Consider the following 15,585-nt stretch of genomic DNA (forward strand, 5'->3'; position numbering starts at 1 on the left):
TTTATATATACATAGAGCAGTTAGCCAACAATAACAATAGTTATTTATAGCTGCTCAATAGTTTTGATTTACTGCAGGATATGAACCAGCTTCAATATATTGTTCATTGAAATAATCGAAAAAAAAAATCTATGTGCAGAGACGTGCATTGTCATGTATTTAGATGTATAGCAGCACTTATGGTAGGTGCAATATTATTAATTAGAAAGAAATTAAGTTTCTGCGTATCTTGAAGCCTAGTGCCGTAAAGCGGTACCAGTGTCGGGAGTTGTCTGTGTTTATGATCAGTCTGCCGAAAATTGCAGTTTGATCAGAACGTTTGTGGGTTCGGCAGATTTGACTCCCGTTTTGGAGCGAGGGGATCGTCTTTTCTTAAACATTGAAGGGAGCTTTCCATTCACAAAGTATGACATGGAGGGACAGACTAGAAAATCTCCTTGACATTGCCTTGAGAATCCCTCCTCTTTTCGTGATGGATGCTATACTAAACAAGCAAACATCTGTAGGATTTTGGTTGCTTTTCAACATCAAAGAACCGCCAGATTCGTGGGGATTTAGTACTATCACGTTTCTCTTTGATTTTGCAGGTAAACGTTCATAATTTATTTCAACTTATTATTTATTTTATCGTTAAAAAAATTTCTTTTTTCAAATCCATTCAAATCTGAACAATTCATTTTATTATCATTATAATCTACCCGCATTTTGTTTGCAAATAAGACAAGGTATTCCTTAAATGGAAGAGTTAAAAAATCAGCAAGGTGTCACTCATTTATATCAGTTTCACCTGTCTGAATGTGTGACCACCTAGCAAAAGAACTCATTAGGATATCCGTATTGTCACAAAATACCTTTATGTATGTTTCATCATAGCAGTTGTCCTTCTTCAGCTCTTAATTACATTACCTCTACAACCGAAAATAATATATATATATATATAGTGGTAGCTGTTATTATGTAAGGCTAAAGAACAATGTCTCAACTGTTGTAATAGTCTATCACTTTTGATTGCTGCTGTTTTAGTTGTTTGTGTTTATACTTAATTGTTGCTTTATTTATTCAATCACTTCTCCAATTGTTGCTTTATTTCGTTACTTCTCAATTTTACTATACATCTTCATCTCAGATAATTTAGTTGGTAGCTAATTATTTAGCCTACACACACACACACACAATAATAATAATAATAATAGTAATAATAATAAACAATCCTTTCTACTATAGGCACAAGGGCTGGAATTTTGTGGGAAGGTGCAAGTTGATTTCGTCGACCTAAGTGATCAACTGGTACCTTATTTAATCATCCCTGAAAAGATAAAATGTAAAATCAATAATTTCTGATGTGCACTAGACCCCAAATTTGTGGGAAGGGTTAGTTAACTAAATAATCGGCAACCTTTCGACGAAAGATTGCCAAAATAAGTCTTTATGGTCAGACTGCCACTTATTTTTATCGCGCCCGGAAGAATGAAAAACGAATATGACCTCCTCCCGGATTTGAACCCTGGAAGTAACGGACCGTTACTAAATACCACTAAGCATTTTCTTCGATGCTTCAACAAACGCACAATGTATATTAAATACCCGGGGAAGGGTGTTATTTTTATTCAACAATGCGTATGTTTAGTAAGAATGTTCAGAACAGATCGTGGTCATGAACACCTTGCCTATGTAACTCATACTTTTTAGTATCTTTCAACAGTGACTAATGTTTGTCATATGTTTGCCTCTGTTCTAGTGGCAATCACAGCAAGAATAAATAAACGAGTAAAAGTACAAATTGAGTCATCTAGTCTTAACAGATATCTTCGAGTTATTATGAGTCTTCTATCTTAACTTCCGATTGACAGATTTCATGTTTTCTTTCATGTACGCGCGCCCGTATACATATATATGTGTGCGTGTGTGTCTGTGAGTATATATACTCATATATACACAGAGACTCAAGCACGGACGTATGTATACACACATAAATGTGTCTGTACCTGTAAGTATATATATATATATATATATATATATATATATATATATATATAGCAAAAGCTGCTGGCCCATCATGGATGATAGCTAAGATGCTCGAAATATCTGGTAAGGTAAGATAACATGATAGTCACCTGGATAGTTAATCAAGTAATATAGGAAGGTGTCGTACCCAATGACTGGTGTAGCAGTATCTTTATAAATTGCTGGAAGGACAAAGGTGATGCTTTTAGTAGGTGGATATTCTAGAGGCATCAGATTTTTGGATCAGGCCATGAAGGTCACAGAGTGAGTTATGGCATAATTGATCTGATACAGAGCTAGTTTAGATAAAATGTAATTTGACTTCATTTCTAGAAGGGCAACAGATGCAATCATTCTAGTGGCTGCTTTAGAAATACTTGGCTAAGTGTAAACTGCTATATCTGGCATTTATTGACTTGGAGACGGCCTTCTGGTGGTCACTAAGAAAACTAGTTGTGGATGAATGGCTTGTGAGGTCTGTACAAGTTATGTACAAAGGTGCTGTAAGTAAAGTGAGATTCAATAGTAAGTTTTATGACAAATTTAGCCTGAAGGTAGGGGGTCCATCAAAGTTCAGCCCTCAGCCCTCTCTTATTTGTTATTGTCCTCCAGGCCATCACAAATGTCTAAGACTGGCTGTCCATAGGAACTCCTATATGCTGATGACCTTGGAGGCAAACTTGGTCTGATGGATATGCAATGTTAAAGTGCACAAGTGCCAGAATAGAAGTGAACTTTTGAGAAATATCGGATGTTAGCAGAATCAGGTGTGGTATATAAGAGAGAGCTTGCATTAGTATGGCCATATGATGCATGGAGAGGATGACTGCTGCATTAGGAAGTGCTGTGCACTTCATGTTTGTGGGACCCATAGAAGAGGGATACTGAGGAAGATGGGATGAAGTGGTAAAGACTGACCTAAAAGATGCTGCATTTTATAGAGATGACAAAAGACCATATTGATTGACAATAGGTGATGCTGCAAAAAACTTGCTCACCCTCAGTAACACGTGCTCTTAAGTTGGGGGTTGTGTTAGAAGCCGCAATATTTGTACCCTGCCAGGCCTACATTTACTGCTTTTAACCTTCATCACCATTGTTTTAACATCTACTTTTCAATGCTTGCATGAGTCCGATGAAATTCATTGAGGTAGATTTCTAGGGTCAGGTACTCTTTCTCTTGCCAACTCACATCTGTTTCATGGAAAATTACTAACAAACAGCTCCACTTCTATAATGGGGATGTTTGTTTGCAATCATCCATATGTATATGCTTGTATGCATATGTATATGCTTGTATGCATATGTATATGCATATGTGTGTGTGTGTGTGTGTACATATGGTTCAGAGCTTGGCAGATACAGAAAAGGACAGCATGGGGAAAGAAGATATGGAAATTAGAAGATTCCATAATTGGGAACAAATAAGGAAATTCTAACTGACACATATGACTGTAGGGAAGCAGATTTATACACCTGTAGCAGGGATGAAAACTGGGAATTTGCTTAGGGTCACAGAATAGACATGTGGCTAGAACAAAGTCCTGACCAAACCAAAAGTAACTTGGTTGACAGGACTGTAAATGATAAGTGACAGGCTTAAAAACCCCAGCGAAAAGGTGCTAGTAGGGAGCATTACCAAATGTCTAGGAGGACAGCTAACCATCAGGTATACTTGGCTAAGGGTGAGACAGAGAGGTAGAAGCTTGTGCATGTCTTGCAGTGTGAGGATTAGAGGTGTGGGGGTGTTCAGGATTGCAAGACAGTGTGTGAGAGAGAAACAAGATGTCATAGGTGAAGAGTGTATCCAGGATGATGAAGGCATATTTGCCATTAATATGGAAGACAAGGAAGTGGCATAGAGGTATTATTATGAGAGGCTGTTGGATGCAGAGAATGTTTGGGATAAAGAGGGTTTACTTATGCTGACGCTACAAAAGGATCAGCAATTCAAGTCGACAAGAACATAATAGGTAAGGTGATGAAGAACACAAAGAGAGGGAAAACTGCAGGTCTATCAGGGATAGATGCAGAGATGCTCGAAATATCCATTGAGATAGAGTACAGAATTACCGACAGATCAAGTTATACAGGAAGGATTCATACCTAATGAATGGTGAGCAGTCTCATGGTAAACTGTTACAAAGGCAAAGGTGATATCTTAGAGGGAGACAGCTGTAGAGGAATCAAGCTACTGGATCAGGTTGTGAAGGTCACAGAGAAAGTTATAGCACAATTGATTCCTGATAGGGCAGATGAGATGCAGTTCAGTTTTGTGTCTGAAAGAGGTGTGATACATGCAGTCTTCTTATGTGATTGAGTCATCTCTACAGATTTTATATAGAAATTGTAGCCAGCATTGATTTTATTACAGCATTTCGTATCCAAGACATCAGATATAAACAAACAATGAGATCAAAGATTAAGAGCTTAGACAGGTGCTGATGAAAGAGTGAAAACTCCCGAAATATGGCATATATGCCCATTACCCATTTTTCATCTTTCATCTTCAGTCTCATTGTTTGTTTACATTTGATGTCTCGGATATGAAACATCATAACAAGATACATGTAAAAAGCACCACTCAAGCGTGGCTGTTGCCAGTGCCGTCTGACTGGCTCCCATGCTGGTGGCACGTAAAAAGCACCCACTACACTCTCGGAGTGGTTGGCATTAGGAAGGGCATCCAGCTGTAGAAACCTTGCCAGATCAGATTGGAGCCTGGTGTAGCCTCCTGGCTTGCCAGTCCTCAGTCAAACCATTCAACCCTTGCCAGCCTGGAAAGATGTTAAACGATGACGATGATGATGATAGGCAGATTGCATGACGCTTGTATTAGAACTGCAATGTTGCATAGTAATGAGGTAGGGGCCTTGAATTCAGAGCACTTAAGAAGACTGGAAAGAAATGAGGTGAGCCTGTTCTGTTGGATGAAAATGCCTGAATGGCAACAGTATACAAGTGCTGAGAGAAAAACCGGGCATAAGAGGAATCAGACGTAGTGTGCAAGAAAGAAGACTGTGTTGGTATGGACCTGTGATGCGTATGGATGAGGACAATTATATAAGGAAGTGGTGATCACTTAATGTAGTTGGCATTTGCAGAAGGGAGAGACTCAGGAAGAAATAATGGTGAAGTGGTGAAGGCTGACCTCAGAGCCCTGAGCCCCATGGAAGAGACGACAAAGGATTAAGATGTCTGGCAATATGGAGTTCTCGAAAGTTTCATCCACCTCAACGAAACTGAATACTGGAACACACCACATATATATATATTGTGCTCTCCACCCACGCGTGACATCAATTCATGCCTCACTCCCTGAACCTAATTACTTCTCATGAAGTACTATGTCTGCCTCTCTCTCCTCCTCCCTCTATTCTTGCAGCCTACCCAACCATGTTATCTCTCTCTCTGCCTCTCTCTCTCTCTCTCTCTCTCTCTCTCTCGTCTTCCCATTGTCAACTGTATCATTATTACTATACTGCTGGTCTTTCTCCCCATCCCATTCTCTTCCCCCAACTGATAACTCATCGGTCACTCACCCTTTGACCTTACACTCAATTTTACAGTTGCAGTCTGCCTCCTCATTCCCTCATCTGTTCCCCATTCAATTTTGCAAACATCTCCATCAACCCACTTCTACTCACTATGTACTTTGAGTGGGGGGGGGGGGGGCACCTGGACACCTCATCATCACCATCTGTCTCATCACAACTCCTAATGTTCATTCTGTCTTTCCATATTAAATGTGAGTAGCCATGTAGTTCTTCCACAAGAACCTGCTCTGTCCCCTACGACTTTCATAATTTAACCTCTTGTTCCCCAGCATAAAGCCAGTCCCTACTCCCATGGGGTTTCTGAGCTGCTTGGCAGCCTCAATAGTGTTGGTGGCATGAAAAAAGCACCCAGCACACTTTGTAAAGTGGTGGGCACTAGGAAGGGCATCCAACCATAGAAAGCAGACACTGGAGCACGATGCAGTTCTTGGACCCATTGAATCCTTCCAACCATGCCAGCATGGATGATAATGATGGTATATATGTATGTATGTGTTCTTGTATTATTGTACATATTTCAGCTGTAAGGCTGTGGCCATTTGGTGGTGGGGCATATCATCATCATCATCATCATCGTTTAACGTCCACTTTCCATGCTAGCATGGGTTGGACGATTTAACGGAGGACTGGTGAAACCTGATGGCTACACCAGGCTCCAATTTGATTTGGCAGAGTTTCTACAGCTGGATGCCCTTCCTAACACCAACCACTCCGAGAGTGTAGTGAGTGCTTTTCACATGCCACCGGCACGAAGGCCTGTCAGGCGGTACTGGCAACGGCCACGCTCAAAATGGTGTATTTTACGTGCCACCCGCACAAGAGCCAGTCCAGCGGCACTGGCAACGATCTAGCTCAAAATTCCTTACACATGCCACGGGCACAAGTGCCAGAAAGGCGACGCTGGGCATATATATATATAATATGTTGTATTACTTTGAAGATGTCTCAAAACTAGTGGAATGCAACTAGTATGTATACATATCTACCCGTCCGTCTGTCCATCCATCCATCCATCCATCCATCCATCCATCCATCACATTAGAGGAAAGATCAAAACCAAGGCGGAACGAGTATCTCAAGTCATTTAGAATAATTTAATTAGGGTAATTCACCTTGCCCTAATTAAATTATTCTAAATGACTTGAGATACTCGTTGTGCCTTGGTTTTTATTTTTCCTCTAATATAATATATACCTGCTATAACAGAACCCTAACACGGATCCCTAGATCGAGCCTTAGCTGTGATCTTGGAACCTACTAACTATAATATTTAATCGTGTACCTATTTGTTTTGATCACTAGTGAACTAAACCCCTCATATTCTTTATATATATATGCACACACACACACACGTGGGGAAGCAGATATCAAAAAATTTGCCAGTGTTCTGCATTGTGAGGACCAAAGACTTGAGGTGTTTCGTGTTGCAAGCCAGTGTGTGTGACAGAATTGTGATGTCATAGGAGAGAAATGTGTCTGCATGGATGACGGCTCACTTGCATTTAATGAGGCTGTAAAGAGAGAGACTTGGCGACACCACTATGAAAGGTTGCTAAATGAAGAGAATGAATGGGAGAAAGAGAGTCTGTCAAATGATCCAACAGAGGGACCAGTTATTTGAATTGACAGTACTTTGGTAGATAAAGCAATTGAAGGTATGAAGACAGGGAAAGCCCCCGTCCCATCAGGAATCACCACAGATATGTCGGCTATAGTCTAGTCACTTGTATAGTCAATCAGGTGATACATGAAGGAGTTATACCCAATGACTGGTGTAGCAGCACCATAGTCAACTGCTACAAAGGTAAAGGTGATGCATTAGATACAAATAATTACAGAGATATCAAGTTATTGGATTAGGTAATGAAAGTCACGAAGAGGGTCATAGCCGAACTAATTAGGGAGAAAGTTAGTCTAGATGAGATGGAGTTTGGCTTTGTGTCAGGTAGAAGCACCATTGATGCTATATTTCTGGTAAGGCAACTGCAGGAGAAATATCTAGCCAAAGATAAACCTCTGCACTTGGCTTTTATTGACTTGGAGAAAGCTTTTGACAGAATCCCCCAATCCGTTATCTGGTGGTCAATACGGAAACTAGAGATAGATGAGTGGTTAGTGAGAGCTGTACAAGCCATGTACAGGGATACTGTCTGTAAGATGAGGGTTGGCAATGAGTACAGTGAAGAATTCCAGGTAGGGGTAGGGGTCCTCCAAGGATCAGTCCTCAGTCCCCTCTTATTCATCATAGTCCTGCAGGCAATAGCAGAGGAATTCAAGACAGGATGCACCTGGGAGCTTCTCTATGCTGATGACTTTGCACTAATATTTGAGTCACTATCTGAACTAGAGGAGAAATTTCAGGTGTGGAAGAAAGGTCTAGAATCAAAGGACTTTTGAGTCAACCTAGCAATATGAACCAAATTGGTTCACTGGCACCCATGCCAACCTTCCTTCATTGGACACTAAACTCAGCTTGCGAAGACCTGTTGGGGCAAGTGAGATCGAAACTGAACCAAATTTGATGACTGGCATCCGTGCCAGTGGAGCGCTAACAGCACCATCCGAGTGGGATCACTACCAGAGCAGCGGTCTCACTCCCATGCCGGTGGCACGTAAAAAGCACCATTTGAGCGCGATTGTTTCCAGCTTTGCCTTACTGGCACTTGTGCCGGTGGCATGTGAACAAAATATTGGACTGACTCCTGTGCAGGTGGCATGTAAAAAAAACACCATTTGAGTGTGAGCGTTGCCAGTACCGCCGGACTGGCCCTTGTGCCGGTGGCGTGTAAAAAACACCCACTACACTCTCGGAGTGGTTGGCATTGGGAAGGGCATCCAGCTGTAGAAACTCTGCCAGATCAGATTAGAGTCTGGTGTAGCCATCTGGTTTGCCAGTCCCAAGTCAAATCGTCCAACCCATGCCAGCATGGAAAGCGGACGTTAAATGATGATGATGATGATGATTCTAAAGAATTTATAAGAGTTGTGATTAGTAAAATTAGAGTTGTGATGATAATGATGTTGATCTCTTTTGTGGAAAGATTTATAAAAAAAAATAAATGCTCCCTTTCAAAGCCTAGCCAGGCTCATGGGCCTGGTTTCCCGGTTTCAATGGCGTATGTGTTCCCCAGCTGGATGGGACGCCAGTTCATCGCAGCGTTACTCATTTTTGCCAGCTGAGTGGACTGGAGCAACGTGAAAATGAAGTGTTTTGCTCAAGAACACAACGCGTTGCCCGGTCCAGGAATCGAAACCACAATCTTACAATCATGATGCTGACACTCTAACCACTAAACCATGCGCCTCCACTGGAAAGATGTATAAGCTTGTAAAATTTCACATTTCGTCTGTGATTTAGTTTATGCTGCCTGGAAGTATATTGGCAATTATTGCTGGAAACAGCTGTGTTAACATGAATTTTCTTTTGCATATCATCATCATCATCATCATTGTTTAACGTCCGCCTTCCATGCTAGCATGGGTTGGACGATTTGACTGAGGAATGGCTACACCAGGCTCCAATCTGATTTCACAGAGTTAGTAAATGAAAATGTGTATGATTGTGATTGAAAACCTGCATGTGCGTGTTGGTATCTTAAAGCTACATACATGTGTGTGTATGTGTGTGTTGAAATGTATGTCTAAGTGTGTGGATTGAATAAGTGTATTTTGAGAGAGAAAGAGAGAGATGTGTATTTTAGTAAACAAGAAAGTAAGAACTATGGATAATAGATGAAGACTTTGCTATGGAACAGGAAGTTAGCTGATTATCACCTGATACCTTCTAACTGTGGTCAGTCACATAAGTTGAAGATTCCACGACTGAAATCTTAATTAACATCTAAAGAACAGAGATAGATGCTTTTACAGCTACATATCTTGGCAAGAATGGAGGGATACCTTTTTGATGGCTAAATATATTGTAAATCTGACCTTGTGAAAAAAAAAAAGAAAAACAGAGAGAGAGAGAAACGGAAGGAGAAAGAGAGGAGAGACAGTGAGAGAGAAATTTGTTTCTATTTTCCACTTAACTTTTGCAAGAAACAGAACTTTTTCTTAATCTTGTTTGTTCCACTTGAAGTTTTCTGTATGATAAATTGCTGGGATGAATCATTTTGCAAAATGTAAATAACGGGGAAAAAATAGGACATGTTTGCCAGAAATAGAATCGTGGACGTAGCTAATAATTAATTTTTATGTCATTTAGACGACACTTAAATAACTTTATATTTTAGATTTATCTGTATTTCCTTTGGATTCTGTAACTGTATTCTTTTACTTGTCTCAGTCACTTGACTGTGGCCATGCTGGAGCACCGCCTTTAGTCGAATCAAATCGACTCCAGGACTTATTCTTTGTAAGCCTAGTACTTATTCTATCGGTCTTTTTTTGCCGAACTGCTAAGTTACGGGGACCTAAACACACCAGCATCGGTTGCCAAGCGATGTTGGTGGGGGACAAACACAGATACACAACATCACACACATACATATATATATATATATATATACACACATATATACGACGGGCTTCTTTCAGTTTCCGTCTACCAAATCCACTCACAAGGCTTTGGTCGGCCTGAGGCTATAGTAAAAGACACTTGCCCAAGCTACCATGCAGTGGGACTGAACCCGGAACCATGTAGTTGTGAAGCAAGCTTCTTACCACACAGCCACTCCTGCTCCTCCAAATATAGTGGCCAAAAATAAAAGAAGATTAGAATTCTTGCAGATGATCTTCGTTTAATATTCAGATCACTCTGTGAAATATAATGCGTATTTATTCACATTATTTCGAATTAATCTTGCATTATCTTCAAGTTTTGAGACAGTCGATGATGTGATTGTTTATTTTTCAGAATGACATTGCAGGGTATGTATCAGAGGCCAGATCTGACCAGTTTCAACGATAACCAAGTAGAATATTTGAGCTGGATATGGCCGGTTTAAATGCTAAAATGTTAAAGATAGGATAACCACAGAAACATTAATGTCCAGGCCTTTAGGAATCTTTCTGTATTTCAAACTTCATCTTCAGTGCAGGCTTGAGTGTGTGGTAAGAAGTTTGCTTCCCAACCACGTGGTTCCGGGTTCACTCCCACTACATGACACCTTGGGCAAGTGTCTTCTGCTGTAGCCTCAGGTCAACCAAAGCCTTGTGAGTGGAGTGGATTTGGTAGGCAGAAAAGATAAGGCGGCGAGCTGGCAGAAACGTTAGCACGCCGGGCGAAATGCTTAGTGGTATTTCGTCTGCTGCTACGTTCTGAGTTCAAATTCCACCGAGGTCAACTTTGCCTTTCATCCTTTCGGGGTCGATAAACTAAGTACCAGTTACACACTGGGGTCAATGTAATCGACTTAATCTCCTTGTTTGTCCCCTCTATGTTTAGCCCCTTGTGGGCAATAACGAAATAAGAAACCGAAAGAAGACTGTTGTGTGTATATATGTGTGTGTGTGTGTGTGTATTTGTGTGTTTGTGTCTGTGTTTGTCCCCCCCCCCACCACCACCACTTGACAACCGGTGTTGGTGTGTTTACGTCCCTGTAACTTAGTGGTTCAGCAAAAAGAGACTGATAGAATAAGTACAAGGCTTAAAACCAAAGTCCTGGGGTCGATTTGTTTGACTAAAAACCTTTAAGGCAGTGCTCCAGCATGGCCGCAGTCAAATGACTGAAACAAGTAAAAGATATCTTATAGAATCGTGGATAGTTGAGAATGAAAGTTCTCTTGTCTTCTAGTTAACCCTTTGCCTGTTCTGTGTACCATGGTGACACACACAGCATATTTCCATGGTAACCATGCATCTTCCCAATTTTCTTTTAACCATCAGAGTAACTTGTGACTTATAAAAGGAAAGCTTTATATTACCCAAAACTAACATGGATGTTTAGGACAAACTTATGATAATGCTTTGGGTAGGCAAAGGGTTAACATTAGCTTTGAAGATATGAGATTTCACTTCTTTCCTCCACCATATTGTTGTTTAGATGCAAGTTAATCTTGACTGAGCAGATCCATGTTCAAAAATGCTTTGTTGTTGTTGTGGTTTGTTCTTTCTCGAGCCATATCTGGCTCATAAGGGCCAATTTCCCTGTTTCATTGGCGTATAGGTTCCCCACCCGGACAGGACACTGGTCTGTCACAGGTGAGCTTCTAGATGTAGGAGGAAAGAGTGAGAGAAAGTTGTGGCGAAAGAGTCAGCAGAAGTTTGCTATTACCTTCTGCCGAAGTTGCTTGTAAACACACACACACACACACACTGCCCAGTCTGAGATTCGAACCCGCGATCCCTCGATCGCAAGTCTGCTACTCTAGCCACTAGGCCATCTGTCTCTACTCAAAAATGCTTTAGCATGAACCATTCCTTTTTCTGCAGACCAGATCACATGCTCTTATTATTGTTACAGTTTGTTTGTTGACTTAATTTATCAGTGCATGAAAAAAAAAAAACTCTGACTTAGAGACAAGTGCCAGAAAAAGGAAGAGACAAAAATGGCACTTTTTCAAAAGAAAACTGCAGACTGCAGTAGTTAATAAAATAGAAATAAATAAAAACATTTATTCTTTCTGTGTGACCCAGTACTAAATGATTCACAGCTCAGTGGTTGGGGACCCCTAGGATGTAAATTTGTTTTTTGAATAGGCGCAAAAGTGGCTGTGTGGTAAGTAGCTTGCTTACCAACCACATGGTTCCGGGTTCAGTCCCACTGCGTGGCACCTTGGGCAAGTGTCTTCTACTATAGCCTCAGGCCGACTAAAGCCTTGTGACGGAAACTGAAAGAAGTCCATCGTATATATATATATATGTGTGTGTGTGTGTGTGTGTGTTTGTGTGTCTGTGTTTGACCCCCTAGCATTGCTTGACAACCGATGCTGGTGTGTTTATGTCCCTGTCACTTAGCAGTTCGGCAAAAGAAACCGATAGAATAAGTACTAGGCTTCCAAAGAATAAGTCCTGGGGTCGATTTGCTCGACTAAAGGCGGTGCTCCAGCATGGCCGCAGTCAAATGACTGAAACAAGTAAAAGAGTAAACATTATAGGTTTTACTGCTCTAACCGTGATTTAAAAATTATGTTTTTATTGACTATTTACCATTTTCTGTTTGTCTTATGTTCAACTGATGTTATTTATTTCAAGTTTTGAATGTGACAGTTCAGTATTGCTATTATGGACTGATTATTTTGTTTTTCTTTTTCATATTTTAATTAATGAAATTAATGCTTCTCATAGACATTTAATTGCTTTGGTTTTTAAAACATTTTTTTTTCCTTCTTAATTTCAGGTTTCCTGTCTTCTTTGTTTGTTTTCTGCCTTGAACTCAACTACATCCAGTTAGTATATTCTTACATCTTCTCTGGAGGAATAATTATTTTGTGCCAGCATATAAATTCCTCATATACACAGATGCCACTAACTTATAGTGTTTTGTTTTTAAAAGAAGAATTAGCCTTCAAAAGTTTAAAGCGCTTTCTATTCTTTGTAGTAGTTAATTTCACTTTACAAAGGCTTTTTATTCATTTTCGAAGAAAGGGCCGGTTGTGGGCATACTTTGAAGGAAATTACCTTGAATTTAGTATTTACATTACTTTTCTTTTGGTAGTATTTAGCAAATTAGTTACAGACATTTACACACCTCAAATTTTAATATATCTACACACTTTTTACACATTTTCTTTGCTTCTTTTTGAAATAATTTTAGAAAGACAAAACATTTTTACATTTATTCAAGACTGCTACCAATCTGTTCGTGAAGATTTGGGAAATTTTGGAATTCAAATTTTCCTTGAATCCCACTGGATTCGTCTTCACTTTCCACAAGTATTTCGTTTGTTCTGGTTCAGCCGTTTTATGTACCATTTACTATTTTATGTCAACATGATAGCTTTACCAGACAATGCAAGTCCAGATGAAGTTTTTTCAAAATTAATTTCGGGGAAGATACCTGAAAACACTTTGGAACTTTATACTGTGATTAGTAAAAGTCTACTTGTCCGTGGCTGTGATACATTTATTGCTCTTTTTGGGCTCACATGCATTGTGTCCCTCATCTCACATTATATAGGCATCTTTGTTGCATATTTTGTTGGTTGTGATGTTGAGGAAGATCGAAATGCTGACCGTAATGTTGGTTTATTATCTGCCATGCTGTTCTTAGTTTTAGCATTACAAACAGGTCTAACTAGTCTTGAGGTTGATGCACGTTTAGTAAGACTGTTCCGTAATTTTTGTTTATTATCGACTGCTATTTTCCATTTTGTCCACAGTATGGTACACCCTATTCTAATGTCAGTAAGTGCATCACGAAATTCCGTGCCCAATCGACACATACGACCATTATTGATGTGTTTTATTCTCATCCTTTTCCCCTGTCTTCTCTTGAAATATCTTTGGAGTCACCATTCTACAAGTACTTGGCTTTTGGCCGTGTCGGCATTTAGTATTGAGATCATTGTCAAAGTCCTCGTTACAGTAACTGTGTACATTTTGTTTATGATAGATGCTTACAGAAATAGCTTCTGGGAGGGATTAGATGACTATGTCTATTATATTCAATCTGCTGGCAATACTGTTGAGTTTTTGTTTGGAATCTTCTTATTTTGCAACGGCACATGGATTATGTTGTTTGAATCTGGTGGAACCATCCGGGCTATCATGATGTGTATACATGCTTACTTCAATATATGGCTGCAAGCGAAAAAAGGTTGGAAAATGTTTATGCACCGTCGGACAGCTGTGAGCAAAATCAATTCTCTTCCTGATGCATCTGAAGGACAGTTACAGGAACTTAACGATCTGTGTGCTATTTGTTTTGAACATCTGAATTCGGCAAAGATAACACCATGCAACCATTACTTCCATGGAGTATGTCTGCGTAAATGGCTTTATATCCAAGACAAATGTCCAATGTGCCACAGTTTGATATACGAAATCAGACAGCTAGACTAATACTGTTATAAAAGAAAGCCGTACCAGATATATAACAGCAACAGGTAGCAGCAACAGCATCGTGTTCTGAACACTTCTTCAGACCTGTCAGATTTTTGTTTAAGAATTTCATTGTTACCATTTTATGCATATCTCAGGAAGAAATGAAACTTAAAAGGTGAGCTGGAAGTTTGTTCTGGAGTTTGAGGTTGAGGAAATCTCTCAGTTTTCACAACAAGGATATTTTTTAAACAACATCTGACTGCTTCACACTCTAACATGATCTGCCTTTTACAATTTTGAATGTTTTATGTCCACCAGCAAAGGATCCAACTAATAACTTTCATGATTCTACATTTGACAAAAAAAAAAAGAAAAAAAAAAAAGGGAGATTATCAATCTAAATTTTTAAAAGTTTCCTTTTGTGTAAACAAACTAGTCTTTATCACAGATCCCTTGACTATTATTAATCTGTAAATATGTAATATACGGAAAACTGATCTCTGGACTTATTTATGCAAAGAGAAATATAAAAAGTTGAATGTAGACGTAGCATAACGGAAAAGTTAGCAACTTTTTTTGTTATAAATTTAAAAAAAAAGCAACAAAAACAAAACAATTATCTTTCCAAAATAAAATTTACACATTATAAGGTATATTTTCAATATAATTTTTTTTTTCTTGCAAAACTTACCTTGATATATTTAAAAAAAAAAAATGGATTTACAAACAACCCCTCCACTATTTAATTTTCTTCATTTCTTTTAGCTGTTTCATTTAAATGTGCTTACTGCATTTTCACTTGTGCATCTTATTTACAGATGTTATTTCAGATTATTACCATAATTATGATAGCTCTTGTTAGAGAAATTAACAGTTATTGGTTCCATCAGTTATTTTATGTTATTCGTAGACAAACGTTTAAAAGATGTGATTAGCATGATTGGCAACTTTTACTTCTATGATCTGTGGAAAAATTCTTCAATTGTTGGCAAGAGGCATTAAAAAAACAAAATTTTTTTTTGTTTGTTTTATCTTGAATGTTTTCAAGTTACTTTTTTTTTGTTTGAATCAGTTAATTAAAATTTTAAAAGAAAG

General features: G+C 39.1%; 1 protein-coding gene across 1 annotated transcript; it reads left to right on the forward strand.

The window, feature by feature from the left end:
* The first annotated feature begins 286 nt into the window (after positions 1 to 286).
* On the forward strand, positions 287 to 15,125 carry LOC106876001 (protein TRC8 homolog). Its single transcript, XM_014924351.3, has 2 exons — positions 287 to 587; positions 12,845 to 15,125. The coding sequence occupies exons 1-2, from the start codon at positions 407 to 409 to the stop codon at positions 14,506 to 14,508; spliced, it is 1,845 nt and encodes a 614-aa protein (XP_014779837.1). The 5' UTR covers positions 287 to 406; the 3' UTR covers positions 14,509 to 15,125.
* The last annotated feature ends 460 nt before the right edge of the window (positions 15,126 to 15,585 follow it).

Source organism: Octopus bimaculoides, chromosome 2 (genome assembly GCF_046866305.1).
Source record: "Octopus bimaculoides isolate indiv1 chromosome 2, ASM4686630v1, whole genome shotgun sequence".
Lineage (NCBI taxonomy): Eukaryota > Metazoa > Mollusca > Cephalopoda > Octopoda > Octopodidae > Octopus > Octopus bimaculoides.